The 21,919-nt window shown below is 34.5% G+C and overlaps 3 protein-coding genes across 9 annotated transcripts; all 3 read right to left on the bottom strand.

Moving 5' to 3' along the window:
* Positions 1 to 979: 979 nt before the first annotated feature.
* LOC110636239 (uncharacterized) lies at positions 980 to 6,455 on the bottom strand. 4 transcript variants are annotated; one of them, XM_058132412.1, is made up of 3 exons: positions 6,302 to 6,455; positions 4,269 to 4,416; positions 980 to 2,735 (listed from the first exon to the last, which is right to left on the bottom strand). In XM_058132412.1, the coding sequence occupies exons 2-3, from the start codon at positions 4,408 to 4,410 to the stop codon at positions 1,366 to 1,368; spliced, it is 1,512 nt and encodes a 503-aa protein (XP_057988395.1). In that variant the 5' UTR covers positions 4,411 to 4,416; positions 6,302 to 6,455; the 3' UTR covers positions 980 to 1,365. The 4 variants fall into 4 exon arrangements, with proteins under 4 accessions (XP_057988395.1, XP_057988394.1, XP_057988396.1 ...); XM_058132411.1 differs by lacking the exon at positions 6,302 to 6,455 and adding an exon at positions 5,669 to 6,295; XM_058132413.1 differs by lacking the exon at positions 6,302 to 6,455 and adding an exon at positions 5,971 to 6,295.
* An 874-nt stretch (positions 6,456 to 7,329) lies between these two features.
* On the bottom strand, positions 7,330 to 13,845 carry LOC110636250 (plant intracellular Ras-group-related LRR protein 7). 2 transcript variants are annotated; one of them, XM_058132409.1, is made up of 10 exons: positions 13,486 to 13,845; positions 12,686 to 12,755; positions 11,768 to 11,814; positions 11,293 to 11,401; positions 11,030 to 11,115; positions 10,589 to 10,679; positions 9,691 to 9,776; positions 8,861 to 8,947; positions 8,621 to 8,746; positions 7,330 to 7,716 (listed from the first exon to the last, which is right to left on the bottom strand). In XM_058132409.1, exons 1-9 carry the CDS (start codon positions 13,582 to 13,584, stop codon positions 8,636 to 8,638), a joined length of 786 nt encoding a protein of 261 aa, XP_057988392.1. In that variant the 5' UTR covers positions 13,585 to 13,845; the 3' UTR covers positions 7,330 to 7,716; positions 8,621 to 8,635. The 2 variants fall into 2 exon arrangements, with proteins under 2 accessions (XP_057988392.1, XP_021641574.2); XM_021785882.2 differs by having other exon boundaries at positions 7,330 to 7,684; positions 13,486 to 13,839.
* Positions 13,846 to 15,851: 2,006 nt separating this feature from the next.
* LOC110636249 (UDP-glucose 6-dehydrogenase 1) lies at positions 15,852 to 18,400 on the bottom strand. 3 transcript variants are annotated; one of them, XR_009142604.1, is made up of 3 exons: positions 18,228 to 18,400; positions 16,220 to 17,767; positions 15,852 to 16,039 (listed from the first exon to the last, which is right to left on the bottom strand). XR_009142604.1 is itself a non-coding variant. In XM_058132407.1 (2 exons), the coding sequence occupies exon 2, from the start codon at positions 17,752 to 17,754 to the stop codon at positions 16,312 to 16,314; it is 1,443 nt and encodes a 480-aa protein (XP_057988390.1). In that variant the 5' UTR covers positions 17,755 to 17,767; positions 18,228 to 18,400; the 3' UTR covers positions 16,108 to 16,311. The 3 variants fall into 3 exon arrangements, 2 of the variants coding, with proteins under 2 accessions (XP_057988390.1, XP_057988391.1); XM_058132407.1 differs by lacking the exon at positions 15,852 to 16,039 and having other exon boundaries at positions 16,108 to 17,767; XM_058132408.1 differs by lacking the exon at positions 15,852 to 16,039 and having other exon boundaries at positions 16,108 to 17,641; positions 18,228 to 18,398.
* Positions 18,401 to 21,919: the final 3,519 nt, after the last annotated feature.

Below are 21,919 nucleotides of genomic sequence, written 5' to 3'. Positions count from 1 at the left end.
TTTTTGGGTAATGCACTGGCTAGATGCTAATAGGTCCACAACTTGCAAAGAAGTGCATTTAATTAAAAATAGTAAAAGCATCTCTTTCTCGTAAGCAAGCACAAGAATGCAGTGGCTGGAATAAGTGTGTCTGAATTCCAAATGGAAATGATATCAAGCAAGAGTTTTCATGTCTGCAGAGGATATATTCCACACCACTGTTTCTTGCAGATCAGAAGTGTGTAAATATAATCCTACTTCAGTGGATATCAATCTTTTTGACTTCCTATATTGCTTTAAATCATTGGTCACTACGAAAGTCAGAAAGAGTGGAAATCATAGTTGGGACTGATCCAGGATTTGTAAAAATAAATGAAGAATTAGAGAGATGAACACCATGAAACTGGTCAACAAGGGAAAGCCTGTTGAAAAATGCAGCAAAATTTCTGAATCTGATATATGAAAATTTAAATTTTTAATAAATTTTACAGGCTCAACATGTTCAAGTAACATTGGAAAGCAAATAAATGAGAAGTACATAACAAGGCCATCTTGAAAACAGTAGAATCATCTTCAGTTGTTCATTTCCGATTCATGGAATTTTGTCCTCACTAAATACAGAAAAAACCACCTACAATTACCTGTTCTCGTCAGAAAAATCACTTCAGCAGTCATCTATGAAATACTGGCTCATTTCGGCCTGAATTATTATAGATCTTACTTTTAAGGTAGCTATGATGTAAGTAGGCTAGAGTGCAGCTTCTAATTAGCCAGCCAAGCATGAGTGCAACCTCATGCTGGTGTATCTTCATTACTCCACAAATGTGCATGCTAAAACAAGAAGAGAAAATTTATGCAAATACTATTTCTCCATTGAAAGGAAAATATATTTAAAATTACAAGATAGAAACCCCACCTCTCTCCCACACACACCCACCCACCACCACCACCCCCACCCCAAAAAAAAAAAAAAGAAAAAAGGGACAACACACCTACATGCTGTTTATCCCTTAACAAGGGAGGGATCCCTGAACTTTAACATCTGTAATGAGCAACTGGAAATTGCAGATTCTCAGTACCGACCAAAGAATACATTTAAACCTAATCGATTGAAACTAATATTCCAATATACTATCTTACAGTGAAAGGTGGGCTACCCACGTTACACCATATTAATGTACAAAACTAAATCTCTCGTACACACGCATGTAGACACACACATTTCTTCGTTAGAAAATTTGACTCTCCTGTTGCTTCTACAATAAAAACTTGTTGGTCAGTGGCTTCAAACCAAAGCCTTGGAGAATAAGTGCTTTCCAATCACCTGTAGTTTAAAGGTAAGCACTTGCAGTAGCTCAGACTCTAGTCATCTTTTGCCTTATAGTTTCATGAACCATCTCCAAAAACCTCGTCGATCATACTGCAAGTAGGCAAAAAGTCAACTTTACTTTTTGGGCATATCATATAACCAGAATCCCAAACTTTGACATCAAAAGGTTCTAAAACATGATCCCCGCCACTTCCACAGCTTAATTCATTAAAACTACATGTCCAATGCTCATCACTTTCAACCTTCACCTCGGCCCCTTGTGAATAAACGCCTGTATCGGAAGATATGCATGAGTCATCTTGGACTTCTTGATCAACCTTTTTATCAGAGGGAAGTTCATCCAGGAGATGAGAGTTGGAATCACAATTATCAAGAGATATCCTAGGGCATGTTTCTAAAAAGTTGGTGTTGTCTCTATCCCAAGCAAAATAAGAATTTTCATCAACAGCATCATGTAAATCATCTTTCAAGTTCTGGTTATGAGTACAAACATCTTGACGTACAGGAGACTCAATAACTGAGTCTTCATCTTCCTCTGTCATTCCAAATTCATTGTTATTATAATCATCACCCCCCAGCCACTCATCATCATCACTGTCAATGTTCACTGAGTCATATCTGTTCTGTTCAGCTCGCCTTCGAAGCATAAAGACATTAAAGTAGTAGCAGACAATATCCTTTTTGGATCGAGAAGGGAAGACAGCAGAAAGATGGTCCCAAAAGTTTTTGCCCAATGACTTAGGATTTGAAAATACAACCTCATTGTATAATTGTTCTTCCTCCTCACTCCACTTATCAGCCACTTCCTCTCCCATGTCATAGAACCCCATCTCCTCAAATCTCTCCCCCCCAAGGAGTCTCTTAAGTTCCTCTCTTGATTCAACAATGTGCTGTCTGACACATCTGATAGAACCCTCATCCAGGCAATTGCAGTCAATCCTAACATTTCCAAACCCATCAGTAAGTTCCAAATCAGGCATTGGAATGACACAAGTCCCCATCAGTCTATTCACATTTTCCTCCCTAACAACAAGGTTAGAATCCAGAGTTGCTACAGGTGCTCCAGAAGAATTTGGTTTAGTCTCACTATAATGACTCCATTCTGGAATATCAGCTTGATGATTCAATCCAATTGGAACTGCTTTTCGTGGAGGATAATGCAAAAGCAAAGAATATATATCCTCATGGTGAGCTGCTGTCTTTATTGGATGCTCAGGACTAAAATATTCTTTGGGACAAGATATATACACTGGCATGTCAAGAAAGGAAGACTCTTGGCAAGCACTGATGGTAGCAAAGGAAGAGATGCTTCTTCCACGAACAATGGTCTCTACATCCTTCTCTGTACTAACTGGGAATCTAGCAATTATATCACTTGCAAGCCTCTCATGGCCTTCAGTAGCATTTTCAGTGAGTCCACACTCACCTTCACCAAATAATAATAAATTAACCTATCAGGGTTGTTACAAAATAAATAAGGAAAATATTCCGTCCAAGTTGTCTCAGCCAAGAATCAGAAATACAAAAAAGAACTAAAAACTGAAGCTTCTAAGGAGCACTGTCACACATCAATCATACAGCCCAAAGGAGGGATGTCAGAGAAGGAAACTAACAAAGGGACTGAGCAAATGGTCAACAGATCACATCCTTTCAAAGAACAAAGTTCAACACCCTTGAATCAATCCAACACCACAATCTGTTGTGATCGAGGTTCAAATTTCGATGCAATGCAAATATCAAGTTCTCAAAAATTATGGATATTTGTTACATCAATGGATATATATATTGACGCAGCGTGAAGCTCAGATGAAAACACTCTATGCACAAGAGTGAAAATAAGGAGAGAAACCTCTGTTGAATTTCTATTAGTAATAATTTGTGTCCCAATGTAAATAAGGGTATTTATAGATATTAATCTCCTAAACCTAATAAGAATGTAAAACTACTGAATAAGAATTTTAGATAAACTAAAATACAATAAGAAGATATAAACTAAAATAGGAAAACATTAATATGTCCTAAATAGAGTAGGCGACTTCCTAATTAATTCTAATATAATCCCTACAACTGCTAGAAGCATTCACAATACGTCCTAATTTAATTAGGACTGTTGAAAATTAAAATTAGTTAAAAAAAAGTTCTGCCTTATTATCCAAGCCCCACATCATATATATATTGAATTTTAAAAAAATGTATAAATCTCTAAAGAAATTAAGAAATATTAATTGACCAATCTATTCATTTCTTTTAGTTTCAAAATATTGCAAAGAAAATGGGAAAGTAACAACCATATAGTATATAAAAAATTGAACATCTGAAATTGTTAAAATATAACATAAAAATGTAAATATGTATAAGAATTAAATTCAAAACAAATTTTAATGTTTAATACTTTATAGTTAAAAAAAATTATATTAAATGACTCAGTTTTTAGTTATTTTAAATTTATTTTCTATTTGACACTTTATATTTTCAATTCTAAGCTACAATTGTCACTTTTAACATTCATGTTGCTAGATGTTATTCATGTTATAATCACCCCTACCATTAAACACAACGTTGGGTTAACAGTATGCAAATTTTGCATGTGAAGGCTCAGGTTCAAGCCTTAACAACTAATATTTCTTCCATGTTTTTCAAATCTTGGCAAATTGAAAATGCTGGTACATATAGTAAAAAGTTCCAATAAATGAAAATAATGAGTGATGTGAAAGATATATGGGAAAAAAATACCTTATTGATCATCTTGATATGTGATATATTGGTCAATATTTCAACTGATATCACAAAATTATAGCCCATGGTTGTAATAACTAAGAATGTCAGTCTAATTGCAAAATGTTGGAAACAAATCAGAGATCAGATTCTGATGATTCAGAAAAGGTGGCACCCACCATGGTATGTGAAAGAGTCGATACATAGCCCTAACAGATTATTAGACTAAATAACCTCCTCTCACCTGGAACTTGAGGTGTCGTCAAAGCTACCTCCAGAGGAACAAAATCTGAAAATGAAACTAGCCGATTATTGTATTCCACTTTTCTTGGGTGCTTGCAAGCAATGCTGTATGATTCCTCATTAAAAGATCGCTTTTGTACCATGCTTAACTGCATTAGAAAAGGTCAAATAACTTGATGAATGCATAGAACAAGAAGGACAAAGCCATAACCATAAATAGCACCAAGAAGAAAGCAACAACCAGAGATTCATGGTGCGCACAAAGAACAACAAAGGAAAAAGAAACACATATCTAATGACACAGCAATATAATTTATTACTATTGTTCAACTAACTGACACATTGAAGAAACTGTCAACAATTCATCAGCTTGCTCATAACTATCCTGAAAATGCCATCTCATCTCTCGCAGCAATATTATCGGTTATGATACATTCAATTTACTAAAAATTCAACTCTTCCTGGCTTTTGAACGACATAAGATGGTATGAGCCAGAATTTACCATAATGTTAAGCATATAAAGTAATATTTGCATAAATTCAACTAGGAACTTGCAGGATTGTCTTCCATGAGCATGCCATTGAATGCTCAACTTAATCTAACAGTTTCCATACCCTATCCCAATCACATTGCAATACTTAAGGAATAGTGTCTATGGGAATCAGTGTAGACTATAGAGCATGCTGCAGAAGCTAACTTCCAATATGTAACATCCATTTACAATCACATCAAGCATGAAAGGAAAAGTGACTCTCAAGCATATCACTAATAAAAACATAAAATGTACCCAAAAAAAAAAAAACTGATAAAACCATGAAAACTATTAACCATCCTTGCTCAAGAGGGAAAAAATTCAATCAATCAATCATTTGCACATGAAACAAAACAATGTTAACACTTCCATAATTAATATATATGAATCCAAACCCCAGGGCAAACAATTCCCAAAATCTACCACTTCAAAGACGATTAATGGGTATAGACTCCCTGAGTCAAAGCCCCATTCCAAGTGTATACCTAAAGAGTCTGTATTATTGCATTTTAGTCTTCAAAATGCATATATGATGCATCTTCAAGATCACACCACCGAATTCATAAACTTTAACGTGTTATTTGTTATTTAATTTTCTCCAACAATTATTATTACTATGCAGGGAAGTGGTCAGTGATTTGAGCGGCCCACCTTAAGGACACCCCTTCTGTTAAGGGCAATTTGGTGAAAATAAAAAACTTGACCATTAAAGGGGCAGCCTGTCAACAAAAGAACAGCGCCCAAATAACCATTTCCAAAATTTTGCCAAATAGAACGAATAACATTTTTTCTTTTCCCTGACATCCCCAGTTTTTTGATATTTAATAAGCATATCTTAAATCCAAAATTAAAAAAAAAAGGTTTATACCTCAGGAAAATAATTCTCCTTCAATGATAGAGCAGATCGCTAAAATGTAAAAGGAAAAGTATAGTTCAAATTTACAGGCAACCAAGGAAAAAAAAATGAGATCTTTCACTTTACCCAATATATAATTTTTTTTAATAGAAAAAGGTCTAATTTTCAGGAAACCCTAACCCTAGAGCTTCAAATTCGTGAAGAAATATACAAAAAAAAAAAAAAATTACACCTCGCCAACCAACAAAATGAAAAAAAAAGAAAAGCAAAAAAATTCAAGTCGGGATCAAGCAGATATATAGATCAAAACAGACCTTATTAATCAAAACCCAAAAACAGCTTCCAAAATAAATTTTACAAAATCAGAATAATTTTGACGAGATAAACGAAACCCGCAACCCAAAATGGCTTAATTTACAAGCGTTTTCACGGATCTTGAGATCAAAACCACAGATCGGGAGTTTGTGTATCCTAAACCTAAAAATGGGGAGAAAAAACGGATAAAGTTGAAATTGGGATCGATCAGTACAGCAAAAGGAATAAACGTCAAATCTGATCCTTATTTGACGATTAAGAATAGAAACATATAAGGAAGAAGATGAAAAAGGATCGTGAATGACGAAATGGGGCAAAAGTTAGGGTTACCTTTTTTCTGAAATAGGCAGTTCAAGAACGGAAAAATCCCTAAAAATGATGGCAAACAAAGAGGCACGTTATTTGGGTGTAATTACGAGAAATGCCCCTGACAATTTGGTTACTGAGAATCGGATTATAAAGTGCCTATATACGGATTGGATTGAGTCGCTGAGTTTGATGGTGAACGGCACGTGGTTTTTGACTGGCTGGAAAACCAACCCTAAATTACCTTTTAATCCCTATTAATATCTAATATTTACCTATGAATATTTTCCAAAGTAGATTGTAAGATGACTTATGAAATTTGATAAAAATTATAAATTAATTTTATTATTTGAAAATATAATCATTTTAATTTTAATTTTATTTTATTAATAATAAAATTTTTATATTAATGATTTATAATTAATAATATTAAAATTATTTTTGATTGCGGAAAAATGTTACAAAGTCAATTCTATATTACATAAATATTTATTTTGTACATCTTACAATAAGATAGAAAAACCGCCATTGTCAAAGATAATCCGGCCAGACATTGAAAATGTTTTTTTTCTTTTTTTTAAGTACTGCACGTAATTGTTATATTCTAATTTACCTATTTTTTAATTCAGTGAAGATACGATACATCATGTGTTATGAATATGATAAGGGGAATTTACAATTTAATAAAAAAATTAATTATTTAATTTTAAAATTTTATGTGTATTATATTTTAATCTTTAAATTTTGAAAAATTATTTATTTAATTCTTATCATTTTAATATATAAAATAATTTAATTTTTATAATTTTAATATTTATAATAATTTTATCTATTGACAAAATAAATAAATTATTTTATACATTAAAATTACAAAAATTAAAGTATAATAATGTAAAATCTAATAATTAACTAATTAATTTTTTAAAATTTAAGAATTAAAATGTAATATAATGCAAAATCAAGATACTAAAATATAATATAGTATAAAATTTAAAAATTAAATAATTAATTTTTTAAAATTTAAAAATTAAAATATAATATAGAGGAAAATCTAGAGACCAAATTATAAATTTCCCATTGGATAATTAAAGATGGAAGAGAGATTTCAGGAAGCAGCTCCACCACTTAAGCTTACAATTAGCAATATATATTATATAAAATCTTAAAAAGGGAACCACCACCGTATATAAACCTGCACATGACAGTCCAGTATCTAGCAGAGAAACTTCTATCATTGACATTCACAATAAGAAAACCAGTTGAGATTATATTTTATTTCAAATCTGCCAAGAATTCAAAATGAATACTGATCTGAAGAAGAGCTATTAGGAATCTACAGCTGTTGAGATCCAATTCCCATTCCTTGCATTAAACATAGCCTCAACCAGTCCAACTCTGTCATGCATTCTGTTCCAGAGAAGTCCTAATTTATATCTTCACTACATAAAAGAAATTACAGAAAAATATCCACAAGAAATCTTTTACTGTACAAAAAGGTAAACATAGCATCAAAACATAACATAAATGAAATTCCGACTGCACATATTAGATAACATAATAGAGGGGTATGCTCGTATTTGTCAACTTAATCCTTACTCAAGCTTGGCTGGTATAATAGTTAAGCTGTTCCCAAGCCTTAATTTGAAGCTCGTTTAACAAATAAGTCAAGCTTGAGCCGAGCAATATATCTCATATAAAGCTCACAAGCCTGAACAAGTTCAATCGATCCAAAGTCTTTTCTACACTTAGTAATATTTGCTTGAAATTTTGTTTACAGTAAACATTACAAAATTAAAATATATTAATTTTTTTATATATTTTTAATTAGTAAGTTTAAGAAAGAATAATTTTATACATATTAAATAAAAATATATAATTTAAATTTGAATCGTTGACAAAGTTATTTAAGAGCCATCGTGTGAACTAAATGAGCCGAGTATTGATGAGCTCAAATTTAACTCATTAATTTAACAAACCGAGATCAGACAAGCTTTAAACGAGTCAAGATTGGAGTAGCTCGTGAATGGATTGGTTCATTTACAACCCTATATATCATCAAGTAATGTCTTTCGGTAAATCAGCCAATGCATATATTAGATATCGTCATCCTCTTCATCCCACATCAAGCAACAATCAAGTGCATTGTAAACAACAGTATCTCAACAACACTGCTAAAGGATCAACCGGGAATAAAAGAACCACAGACCCCAGGAAGATTTATATTCTAAAAATAGCATGCTCAACAGACTTTTCTATGTTCATAAACCATCAAAATGCAATTTTCCAGAACAATTAACTGTATATCAGAGGTGTTTCAAGAGTCAGTAACCATGTGAAACTTACTCTGGCATGGTATCATCATAGATCAACGCCCTCGTCAAGCCCTTTGGAACTGATCATCACATTTGAATCAATTTGTTTGTCAAATTTCCTCTTTCTTCTTGCTTCAAATTCTTGAAATCCTTCCATCTAAAAGCAATTTATGGAGCATTTCAATTGAAGCAAAAGATAAAGAACTTTTTTTTTCTGAAAATTTAAAAATATGTATATATATAAAGAATGCAGCAAAGAACTGTAACTTACCTGCTGAAATTGATCCATAGAAATAGGATTGTCATGAAGGGAAATATTCTGGAGAGCTTTGCAGTCTTTCAACAGATTTGAAGGAATCTATGAACCAAGGAGCACAAAATATCTATGAAATCCAGTCCAACTAATAAAACCTACTATACATGCTTTTCCAAGGAAAACAACAACGAAAAGATTTATAATTTGAAGGTTTTACAGTATGGCCCTGACAATTAATCAAGTTTTTAAGTTTGATACATCATCCATCAATGGAAACTGATGCTCTTCACATATTCCTTTAGATTGCTATTATGCCATTGAAGAACCTAGAAAATCAATAGAGCTGGATTCTTAATGACCAGCAAAGTGAAATTGCCCTGTTAGTAAGTTACTAATAAATAATCAAACCTAGATTACCATAAATTTCAATTATTGACCAATAAAATACCTTGAACTGATTAGAACCTATACTTAAGAGTCTTAAACCAATATTCACATCAGCTAGTAATATTTAACATTCAAATCCTTGCATTCAACCAACCTAAACTCATTTAACAATTATTTCTTATGTGATAATCATTATAGGCCAATGTAAGCCAAGTAGGTAACTGTTGAGTCATTTCCAGAAGCCCTAGGACAAGAGCTTTCTTACATTTCAAATTTGGAAATAGAGAGATTTGGCATTATTTCTCATTACCCAATCCCAAAAAAATAAACATACTCAAAATAAAATATAAAATATCCTTTTGTGTAAAACAACATCCAACATAGTTTACTAGAAATCAAATTACTTGCACATTCCATTATATCTTTACATAGAAGGAAGACAATAAACTCAACAATACCTGGCTCACATTATTGTTGTTCAAGGAAAGCGACTTCAAGTGAACGAGATTGCATATTGATCCAGGAAGGTCTTCAATTAAATTATCTGCAAAGTTGTTCACGAACACAAACCTTTAAGCAGTAATGACAGTATTATTCATAACAAGGACCAAAAACATAGAACTTATTAAAAAATAGTAAGGAAAAAAAAATCCATTTGCATCATGGAGCAGAATTAGAATATGGTAACTCTTCCAGCTAATATCACTTTATCAACAAAGCATTGAAGGATTGTCAATATTGATCACTCGATCAGACAAGCCTTTCCATGCATTGATCTTCTTTCTCTAGTATTAAACCCCTCATGTATATATGTGACTGATTAGGATCTGACACCTGACAGTAATCTTCAAATGGGAAAGGTAAAAAGTAAAATACATGGCCACAAAAGAAGAATAGATAATGTAAAAGCTAAAGGAAATTAAGATTCATATACAACTCAACTCAACTCAACTAAGCCTTTATCCCAAAAATTTGGGGTTGGTTATATGGATTCGCTTTCTCCACTCTAAACGATTTTGGGGTTAAATCCTCAGAAATGTGTAATGCTTCTAGATTATGTTGTACTACTATCCTCCAAGTCAATTTAAGTCTATCCCTTTTTTTCTTTCTATCCTCCAACCTAATGTGCTCTACTTGTCTAATTGGAACCTCCGTATGTCCACGCTTCACATGACTAAACCACCTCAATCTCTCTTCTCTCAACTTATCCTCATGCAAAAATATCAATAAAACGTCAAAAGTCTTCCAACATCCAAAAGTAGAAAACTTGTGCATAGGAAAAGGTAACCTAATGCCAAACTGGAGGAAATCAAGTGTAAAAATAATTAGAATTGAAAGAAGTATAAGTGAACATACCATTTGCTTGTAATTCTTCCAGAGAGAAGCAACTCCCAATTGATTCTGGAAGAGCCTTTAACTTGTTATTTGAAACATTTAATAGTGATAGCTACATCACCAAACAATCCACATTAGATCAAGGAAGTTAATGAGATATGCAAAATGCATCATAGATAGTATAAAAAACTCCAAATGGTAAAACGTTACCATGCTTGGAAAACACTTTCAGTCAATTTATAACAACCCAAGATGCAGATTACTAATAGGTGGGTTTTCACTCAACAACATTTTGCGGACTACTTCGATCACCCTATATCCTTATCCTTAATTCCTTATCTGTTTCAGCTGAGATACCTTTTCACTACTTTTTGCTATTTCATAGTATATACCAATTTGTTTGTTTTTTTCAAAATTCTAGTCTTTCTCCATTAACACATTCCTTGAATTGGAGTTACTTACATTGCGCAAGCTCCCAATTGTCTCGGGCAAGAAAGTTAACATATTTCCTGAGATTGACAAACGCTCAAGCCTCACCAGCTGGCCCACTAGACATAGATAACAAACATTTGTTAGTGCTTAGTCAAACAGCCTTATCCAAACGAGGGCGTTATGAAATTCACAGATAAATCCATGAAGGAAAATCTGCAAACAAGAAGTTAAGGGAAATAAATTTAAAAAATAAATAAATAAAATTATCTTACTTATTTAGAGGAGAATATTACTTTCATCAGGCAAGTAAGTAATTTGATTCCCATCGAGTATCATAACTTTTAAAGACTGCAGCTTCCCCAAGTTAATTGGTAGTCGCTCAATAAGATTATCAGCCAAAACCTGGAAAGGACAAGCTACGTCGATGTTAATCAAGTTTTTCCCAACTTGCTTCAGTTAACAAAACCAACATTCAACTTCAACATACAATAAGATCACCTAGTATGCCGATGAGTATTGGCACATAATCATGCCATTATGAATATGGATGATATTTCCAAACTCCTAAGTAATAACTGATCCGTTTATACCAAATGAATGCAATGGTTGATGGAATTCGTGAATAGATTAATGATAATGTACCCCGGATGGATCAAAGTGAATATACAACAAATAATTTCAGCACATTTACAGCCTTCACCATGAGTTTTGTAAAAAAGAAGTGTAGAAAAAATGAATAAATAAAAGGCTGCAACTTGTAACTCTTACCAGGCGCTGCATGTTGACTAATTGGCTAATCTCCATAGGAATGCCAACTGCAGTTACATAAAAAATAAACCATCAACTCCTGAAGAAAGCATGTGTCAATAATATTTAGGTCTTAAAGGGAAAATTTTACTGCAGTAGTATCACCACTACAACACAAAGTCCAGAAAAGTTCCTTTGATTCTTTAATAGGAAAATTATTATTTAGTCCATGTATTTTAACGAAACTAACTACTTGATCATTGTATTTTGAAAAATACACTATTTAGTCCCTATATTTTGTTTCAATTAAACTATTTAGGCACTCCATCAAATTTTCCGTTGTTTATGCTATTAAAGTTACATTTTTTTATAATTTTCAATTCTTTAGACATTATTTTGTATTTTCTCTAATGGGAAATAATTTTTCTTAATTATTTAGAAATTTAAAAAAGCTGATTAATTTTTTCTGTGTAGATAGCTTGTACCATTTTTATCAGCGGATGAAAACAAAGAGAGAATGAGGAGGAGAAATGTGTAAATGTAGAAGAGAAGAAACATGGAGAGAGAAAAATAAGAGAGGATAAGAGAAAAATAAGGGAGAGAAATTATTAGAGTAGTATAGATATTAAAAAAAATTATGGGATTAAATAGTTAATAAAGTTAAATTATAGGGACTAACTAATGTATTTTTTCAAAATATAGGGACAACTAATTATTTTTACTAAAATAGAGAGATTAAATAGTAGTTTGACCTGTATTGATTAATGAAAAAATTGATGAAATAAACAGTTTAATGAAAGGATAATACAGAGACTAAATAGCGTATTTTTCAAAATACAAAGACTAAATAATTAGTTTCGTTAAAATACAAGAACTAAATAGTAATTTACCCTTCTTTAATTCATTTGCTACTACTAAAGAAAGGAAATAATGCATTACCTAATTTGTTGTGAGTTAAATCGAGGGTGCGCACACTTTTGTCTAAATCAAGAACCTCATCCGGAAAAGTCTGTTAACGATAAATAGACAAGTAAAAAAAAAAACACAAAAAAATACATATGCAAGCCAGATCACGGGATTGGGAAGGCACTTGAACATCTGAACTTCTTCATCTGGTATCAATGAATGGTATCTAAACTATCAGCATTAAATTTTTTGTCACAGTACAACTTACCAAATTGTCCTATTATTAAATTACTTAAAAAAAAAAAAAGGATTGATCACATGTGATGCGTCTTGCTTATACAACCATGTCCTTAAATGGAAACTACTGTAAATGTGTGCATATAAAATAACAATGCGTTACCATTTCTAACATATCTATCTACTCCAAGATTAACATTCTTAAATATCCAAGTAAAAATTCTAAACAAGAAGAGAAACGAGCCAAACACAACTTCATATTTAAATTCCTTATAAGTCAATTAAATTATAGCCCGGAATCACCTACAAGAACAAACGCATTTCCTTGCAAATACCCACACATGCTTTTACCTAGCAAAATTATGGACAGGGACACAAGCATACAAACAAACAGGAAGAAATAATATAATAATAATATCAAAATTCAGAAAAAAGGAAAAGGGCATAAAAACGCCATCATCTGCAAAGTAATAAACAATCAAACACGATCAAGCAAAACCCATGATGTTTACGAAGCTTATCGAAAACCTACTAATGAAATTTAAGGAAAATATTGAAAAGGGAAAATCGAGAGAAAGAGAGAGTGATGGAAATGCCTTCAATTTAGCATCACGCAGGGCAACAATGCCCGTGGATCGCCAACGGGCGGTCCTGCTGGCTTTGGAATCGGCGTTTTGGCTGGGACAGCAACCCATCTTCGTTCGAACTCTCGTGATAAGAATTTTACACCACAAAAAGCAATAGAAGTATAGAGAAACAAGAATCAAAAGCTGGAGTTTTGGTTTTGTTGCCCCCAGTAAGCAAAGAGAGGAGGTTTTAGGTGTGGGTCAAGGTGCCAGATTCGTCATTTAGTTATTGGAAGGACCCCTCGAGTCGTTGGGTTTTGTTGGATTTTGCGGGCTCCGTGCATCTGAATGTGAGACTTTGCCTTGTTTGACTATTCTCCCTTTTTTTCTTTTTCTTCCTTTTTTGTTAATTTAAAAAAGAAAGAATATTTAACTTGAATACCATATGTTAAAGTAAGAATAAAAGGAAATTTAGAGAATATGTTTAAAATTGAGTTAAAGATTGTTTTTAACAAATTATTATTATTATTATTATTAGAGAAATAAACTCACAAATATATTCATGATTCATATAAAAAATAATTATGCTCATTAAAATAAATATAAGACTAAATGTGGATGGATAAAATCTGAGAGAATTATTTTTTATTTTTTCTCCCATAAAGCTTGGAAAAAAATAAGAATAAGATCAGGACGGGTTGGGTGCGAGTAGGGGTGGCCACGGTTCGGTTTTGAACCGGAATCGAACCGGAACCGGTTTGGTCAAAACCGGACCGAAACCGGTCAAAATCGGAATCGGCTTCAAACCGGACCGAAACCGTCATTCTACGGTTTGGTTCAGGTTCATAATTTTTAGAAACCGTGAACCGGCGGTTCCGAACCGGATTGAACCGACGATTTCAAATCGGACTAAACCGATGATTTAAATACAAAAAATTCAATAAATAATTCATTCTACTCCTAATTCATTTATATATATATATATATATATGTATCATTAATTCATTAATTCTCTACACTCTCTTTAATTCTTAATACTCTTTCAATTTCTCTCAAATTTTCCAAATAATTATTTTCTACACTCCTTTTAATTCTCAGTACTTTCACAATTCCCCTACTTTATTATTTTTATACTCACTGAAATTTTTAATACTATCTCAATTACTCTGTTATTATTTTATATCTTCAATAAAATTTTCAATACCCTCTATTTTTATTTTTTTTTTCTTTTATATTTTTTTAATTATTAATTATCATATAATTTTTTAAAAAAGGGCAAATAATACTCAATTCAACTAAGCTTTTATTCCAAAAATTTATTGGGCTCGGCTATATGGATTATTTCTCCACTCTAAACGATTTTGGGTTAAATCCTCGGAAATGTGTAATGCTTCTAGGTCATGTTGTACTATTCTCCTCTAAGTCGATTTAGGTCTACCTATTATTTTCATTCTATCCTCAACATAATATGCTCTACTTGTCTAATTGGAGCTTTCCTATGTCTATGCTTCATATTACCAAATCACCTCAATTTCCCTTCTCTCAACTTATAACTGAAAATTTTGATTCCTCTAAATCCTAAAGGGATACATAGGTAAAATTAAGTTTATGCACATTTTTCTATTTTTTTTTAAATTAGTTTTATCTCTAGTTTTTTAATAAGTTCAAGTATTTGCTTATTAAATTTTTCTTAAAAATAAGTTATTTTTATTCTTATTTTTCTTATTTTATTTTGATTGAAAAATTTCTAAGAAAAATTAAAATATTTTTACAAATATAACTTAAATTCTAAATTAATAAAATTTTTCTATAATTTTTTCCTTTAAGTTGTTCTTAAACCGCCCCTAAACCGCTTTCAAACCGTCTTGAATTATCATTTTTCGAACCGTTCTCTAAACCGTTTTAAACCGGCTCGTTCAAAAACCGTCTTCCGAACCGTCCCATGACGGTTTGGTTCAGGTTCATGATTTCATTGAACCTGAGCCGGCGGTTCAGGAACCGTAACCGGCGGTTCCTGAACCGTGACCACCCCTAGGTGCGAGATTACTCCCCCTTCCTCTCCAAGTCCCCATCCCCGTCCCATAAGAGTTTGGGGCTAGGCGGGGACTTCTTTATCAAAAAGTAAGGCGAAGTAAGTTTTTCCTCGAAGATTTTATCTTTTTATTTTTTTATTTTAATTTATTAATATATAATATAAATTATTTATTAAAAAATAAATATAATTAGAATTATTTTAACAATATAAGAAAATTATAATATTTAAATATATAAAAATAAATTATTTTTTAATAAAAAAATAATATATTACTATGTAGGCAGGCTATGAGGATTCAGGTAGGGCGGGGAGAAAATTTTTCTGGTCTCACCCCGCACAAATCGAGTTTGGACAAATTGGATAGGATTGGATTTGGGAACTTTACCAACTCTAGAAAAAAGTTTGGATGACTATTTTTATTTTTGTTAAATAGGGCTTCAAAATGGATGATTGAGTTAGACCAAAAGAGAGAGAAACTTCTCTATACTGATGGATCAACACTCAGTGGATCCTTCTTGAAATCCACTATGCAGGACCATAGTCATGAACCTGCAAGTAAAATGAAGGATAAATCAAGCTAATAATGTCAATGAACAATGCCCAAACCCAAACCAGAGTTTCTTTAAAGTTGAGACTCAGCCTCATTAATCATAATAGTAAATAAAATTATAGATTTTCTACTAAGACAATGACATTATGCAATGATTATGATATTCAAGTGATGATTACCAGTAAAATAAAAGAAACAAGCACAGAATAGAAAAATCAAACTGCAGCTTCCAGATTGCTCATTTCTAGCTTCAAATCCCATGAGAAGAAACTCATGCCACAGCAGGCATGTCTTTTAGCCATGGATCCAATGGTTTCCCCATGGAGTAAACAATGAAACCAATCTCCCTCAACTTGTCAACATTCACAATATTTCTTCCATCAAACACAAATGCAGGCTTCTGCATGTTGTCAAAAATCCTCTGGTAATCAAGGGTCTTGAATTCGTCCCACTCGGTAAGAATGCAGACCCCATGAGCATCCTTTGTGGCCTCATAAGCATCCCACACCACACTCACTTGCTTCACGGAACTAGGGCTTATTGGTTGAAGGTGAATCGGATGATCCCAATTAAATTTGTTCATTGACAGATCCCTCTGGATCTGATCCTCAGTCACTTGTGGATCGTATATGCTCAAGCATGCCTTATCACCCAGCAAGCCTTTGCATACATCAATTGCTGGTGTTTCCCTTGTGTCACCAGTATCTTTCTTGAATGCAAAACCAAGGATGGCAATCTTTTTACCTGAAACTGTATTGAACATTGAGGAGACTAACCTGTTGACAAATCTGTTCTTCTGATAGTCATTAATCTTAATGACTTGTTTCCAGTAGTTAGCAACTTGAGGTAGGCCATTGCACTCGCAAATGTACACCAAATTTAGGATGTCCTTCTGAAAGCAAGATCCTCCAAAACCAACACTTGCATTGAGGAACTTAGGACCAATTCTGGTGTCCATGCCAACAGCATGGGAAACCTGTGAAACATCTGCTCCAGTTGCTTCACAGAGAGCTGACATTGCATTCACAGAAGAAATCCTCTGTGCCAGAAAGGCATTTGCGGCCAGCTTTGAGAGCTCTGCTGACCAGAGATTGGTTGAAATGATTCTATCTTCAGGAACCCATTGAGCATATACATCTTTAAGAGCCTGAATGGCCTTCTGGCCATCTGGAGTTTCCCTCCCTCCAATTAGAACCCTTTCAGGGTTAAAAAGGTCCTGAATTGCAGTCCCCTCTGCAAGAAATTCCGGATTCGACAGAATCTGATATTTGATGCCTCTGCTATTATGGGTCAGGATTTTTTCAATTGCCTCAGCAGTTTTCACAGGAACAGTAGATTTCTCAACAACAATCTTGCTGGATTTTGATACATCAGCAATCATTCGGGCTGCGCTCTCCCAATAAGTCAGGTCAGCAGCTTTGCCTGCTCCAAGGCCCTGAGTTTTTGTCGGGGTATTAACAGAAACAAAGATTATGTCTGCTTCTGAGACATGTTTTTCAATGTCTGCGCTGAAGAAAAGGTTCTTCCCTCTGCACTGCTTCACCACCTCATCGAGGCCAGGCTCATAAATGGGAAGCTGATCACTGTTCCAGGCTGCAATCCTAGAAACTGAGATGTCAACAACGACTACTTCAACTGAAGGGCACTTCCATGCAATAACTGCCATGGTGGGACCCCCAACATAACCAGCACCAATGCAACAGATCTTCACCATGTTTTCTAGCTATCTAAAACCGGAAAGAAAGAAATTTATTTTGTCATCTAAATGAGACTCAAAAGACTAATCATGCAGATAATAATTTCAACAAATAGCTGTGCCTGTGTGAAGTTCAGTGGCAATGCATATCCCGGAAATAGCTATAATGCAAATCAGAATTATCTGAAAGGACAGCCAAATTCAACACAGAAAGATTATAACCATAAATGAAAATGCTCACAAGCAAATCAGGACATATAAATAATTCCTAAATCTGGGGAAAAAAGGATCAAAATTTTGTAACTTGCTTGAAAACCACAAATACCCAATATAACAGGAACTCAAGTATGGAACTAAGGATTTCAAGGAAGAAGAACTTAATACTTTAAAACTACAAGAAGCATTAAAGCAAGACCTTAAAAATATGGAAAACATAAAAATAAACAAAAATTCACGACATTTGGTGTTGAAAGGTTGGGGAACAAAATTACCTGGTGTATTTCTCTCCAAATCTTCTTCACAAAACTTGGAAGGATGGAATGGTAAGGAGAAATGGTTGGCTTAAATTATGAGACACAACCCCACTAGTCTATGCAATTTAAGAGACACCAAAGCTAGTCTTATAGGAAAGTTAAGAGATCACCATCTTCTTAAAACCCCCATCTAAGATCCACTACCTCCTCCCAATGGCCACGTCCCTTTCATATGCCTAAGCAAAGTCAGATTGCTCTATTGGGACGTTCAACACGTTTCCAAAATGCACCTTTCAGTAACAAACATGGGAATCGTATCTTATTTTTTGTAACACCCAAAAATTTTAAATTTTATTATTTTAAGAGTGTTATTGATATTTTAATTATTTAAATTTTAAGAAAAATTATTTGAGATTTTTCGGATTTTAAAAATCAGGTTCGATTTTTCGAAAATATAAACTTTGATGATTTTTAAAAATTAATTTAAAGACCACGTGACAAAACTAAAAGTATATTTGGAGTCTACGAATTTTTCTGAGTTTTTTAGAATTTTTTTTCGGAATTTTTGGACCTCAATTTCGGTCCTGAGGCAGAGTAAAAAAATTCAAAAATTTTGTATCCTGAATCGAACTAGCCGAATCGAACCGGACCGATCGAATCGAACCGACCTTTTCTTTTTCTTTCTTCTTCTCCCCGCGCGCGTCCCGACCCTCCTCTCTTCCTCTCCCATTTTCTCTCTCCTCCCTCTTCCCCTTGCCGCGCCGCCGCCTAGCTAGCCGGTGCCCATCCGAAAACGGCTCTCGAAGCGACGCAACGCTCAAGCGCGCCGCTTCGTCTTCCCGATCGAAATCCGGCCGATCTGGCCACCAATAGGACCGGGTCTTGTGTCTAAACTCATCTACTCGTCGAGAGCTTTCCATAGACACCAAGAACACCGAAATCCATAAAGCGGTTTGTCTAATTTTTGCCCGGGAAGTTTTAGCCCATTTTGACTTTTGGGCTAGATTTCTCACAAACCGTAAACCCCACGAGAAAACCGAGAGTACCAAAGCGCTCCACTTGTCGAGAGTTTCGCGGCGACATAAATTTTGAATTTTTCCGACACCGTTTTTTGGTGGGTCCCACGGAACTTCGCAGTGTTTTTCCAAGCATTAAATGAGCTTAGAAAATTCTGAAAAATTTATGTACTAACCCCCGTGTTGTGGGCTTCGTGTAGGTATCCTCAATTCACTAAATTAGAAAAAGTCTCCGAATTGGACCGAGGTTTTGGCTACCCCTCCATTGTCAGACGTCCCGAGCGCGTCCCCGAAGTCGGAATCGGCAAAGGTAAATCTGAACCTTGCTTTTCATAATTTTCTAGTGCTTAAATAGGATTAAAAATTCATAAAATATTCGTGGTAGCTCAGAAAATTATGATTCTTTTTGCAATAGCCTAGTAATATTGCTAAGGACCGCGGGGCAAAGTTTTAGAATTTTTAGAGTTTATTTGGGCAGTTTTTGCAAAAATGATCAATTATAAGGACTAAATTGAAATTTTACATATTGTGATGGATGACTGATTTGATGGGCCCATGAGGGGCTGTGTGATGTGATTGAGCTGTGGATATATGGATTGTGAATATAGAAGTGTGTTTTGAGCCATTTTGCAGGTTAGGTAGGTCCTAGGTATAGGGGAGATTTTCGGCACAACTTAGGACGTATTTAGTCTTTTCATGAATTGTATTGAGTCAATTGTGTTAAATAATTGTAATATGATTGTCAGGTGAGCTGGGACAGCCTTCTTCCTCCGCCCAGCTGCCACAGTGACCGTTGTCAAGTCTGTGAGTAAAATATTAATTGTAATTTCACTATTATTATATGTTCAAGCATGCTCATGCATCACTTATATGCATATATCTATGTAGATAAACTTTAGGCACGATTTATGTTGCATTCATAACTGTGAAAGTGCCATGTATGTTGTTGTGGTAATTTGGAGCGTGCGTTGGCGTGCGTGTGATGTGGTGTGGACTATGGATAGGACGGTAGACACGGCTTGAGATCTTCGGGACCCGATCCTTGTAGACACGGCTTGAGTTCTTCGACCCCGATTTGGTTATTAAGTGGAAGTCCGAGTTCTTCACTGGAATTAAGAGAGTGGATCAGCTTCCATATATATTATGATTGATATTACTAGGTGCATGAGTGCTCCAAATTACCTTTTTGCTGTTATGATGTGAATTTATTGTTGTTGTTGCATTTCACTCTACAGGGTGCATTAGTTTTAGATAGTTATAGAGATTATGGTTAAAATTGATATTTTACTCTCGCTCACTCTGTTCAATATTTTTGAGGATTTTATTGTGGTTAACCTACTTTTCTCCTTCGCAGGTTATTTACCAATATTTGTGTAATTTTATTTACTCCTAGAATTTCCGCATGTGTTAGAAATATTTAAATGATTCGAGTTTGTAACATAAATTGTTATGTGGACCTGTAAAATTATTATATGCATGTTTGATGGACTGGATGAGGGAGCTGAGCTCCCATTTATCTTTATGTTGATTTGAGTATGTGGAGGGTGAGCTGAGCTCCCCAATTGATGATATATTTTGTTTACAGGTCGGGTGAGTCAAAAACTCCCCGTTGAAAGGTCCACTTTATGGCCGGACTCTGTCCGGTTGATTTCTTGAAATTGGGCCCAAATGGGCCTTAGAGTTGGGTTAATGAACAGTTAGGCTTACTACGGGCCTCGGGGCTTTAGGGCCCAGTCCTAGTCTGACCATAGGTTGGGTCGTGACAAATGTAGTATCAGAGTTTAGGCTCCAGATTCATAGGGAAAAATTGTCTAAGTGTTGGGAAGAGTCTACTAGGAGTCACATGCGGAAAAATAGGGTCCACATTCGTCTTGCATTATCATCTTTGCTTCTAGTTTCTGCTTCATATATTGTGTATAAATATAAGTCTATAGGGCTGTGTAACATGCTGTTTTGAATTTTGTGGGCTAATGATGCTGAATTTCAGGAAAATGCGTAGAAGCGATGAGGCGCCAGGAGCCGGTAGGAGGCCTAGAGAAGTAGAAGAGCGATCTTTCATGGCACAGGGTCCCATGGACCCCATGGCAGCTACTCTAGCTTGGTTGCAGAGAACCATCGATATGATGGCGCAGTATATGATCCACCCTCCACAGCAGCAGCAGTCCACCGCACCAAGAGGGGAACCTTACAAACAGATCATCAATTTCAAGAAGTTGGTGCCTAGTACTTATGATGTGTCAGACGATGCATATCGATTTTTGGATTCTGATAGAAGACTTATAGAGTGTATGCAGCATGTCATGGGGCCTATGCCTAGACAATGGATGAATGACTACGTGTTACCTCGGATGGAGGATTTGTCGTGGACTCAGTTTGTGGAATTGTTCATCAATCGGTTTGTGCCAGAAAGCTTCAGAGATCAAAAGTAGTGGGCCTTTGAGGCCTTAAGAATGGCGATGAATATGCTGTAGGTATGCCCCTAACTATGAAGGTAAAGAGATTCCTAAAGGGGCTTGACAAGAGGTATGCAAACCTGGCCATGATGTTCGATCAGTCTTTTGACGTGGTAGTTGATCGAGCCAGACAGATAGAGATTAGCTATGCTGTGGATGACAGTGGAAGGGCAAAGAAAAACAGAGCAGAGGGTTCTTCAGGTGTTCCCCACATGGCTACTACGGATAGTGGTGGCCTATC

The sequence above is a fragment of the Hevea brasiliensis genome, chromosome 13 (assembly GCF_030052815.1).
Source record: "Hevea brasiliensis isolate MT/VB/25A 57/8 chromosome 13, ASM3005281v1, whole genome shotgun sequence".
In the NCBI taxonomy this organism is placed as follows: domain Eukaryota; kingdom Viridiplantae; phylum Streptophyta; class Magnoliopsida; order Malpighiales; family Euphorbiaceae; genus Hevea; species Hevea brasiliensis.
The sequence above is the reverse complement of the archived record's forward strand: the minus strand, read 5'-3'. Positions and strand labels throughout refer to the sequence as shown.

What these genes read in the sequence shown, in the direction of transcription:
- LOC110636239 (XM_058132410.1), bottom strand. Translation starts at nt 5,604, where the DNA reads ATGTCAGGGAAAAGAAAAAATGTTATTCGTTCTATTTGGCAAAATTTT. An exon ending in ACAGAAGGGGTGTCCTTAAG is followed by an intron (nt 4,417 to 5,451) that starts GTGGGCCGCTCA and finishes TTTCTAATGCAG; the next exon opens with TTAAGCATGGTACAAAAGCG. An exon ending in GACGACACCTCAAGTTCCAG is followed by an intron (nt 2,736 to 4,268) that starts GTGAGAGGAGGT and finishes TATTTGGTGAAG; the next exon opens with GTGAGTGTGGACTCACTGAA.
- LOC110636250 (XM_058132409.1), bottom strand. Translation starts at nt 13,584, where the DNA reads ATGGGTTGCTGTCCCAGCCAAAACGCCGATTCCAAAGCCAGCAGGACC. An exon ending in TACTTACTTGCCTGATGAAA is followed by an intron (nt 11,116 to 11,292) that starts GTAATATTCTCC and finishes ATCTATGTCTAG; the next exon opens with TGGGCCAGCTGGTGAGGCTT. An exon ending in ACAACAATAATGTGAGCCAG is followed by an intron (nt 8,948 to 9,690) that starts GTATTGTTGAGT and finishes CTTGGTTCATAG; the next exon opens with ATTCCTTCAAATCTGTTGAA.
- LOC110636249 (XM_058132407.1), bottom strand. Translation starts at nt 17,754, where the DNA reads ATGGTGAAGATCTGTTGCATTGGTGCTGGTTATGTTGGGGGTCCCACC.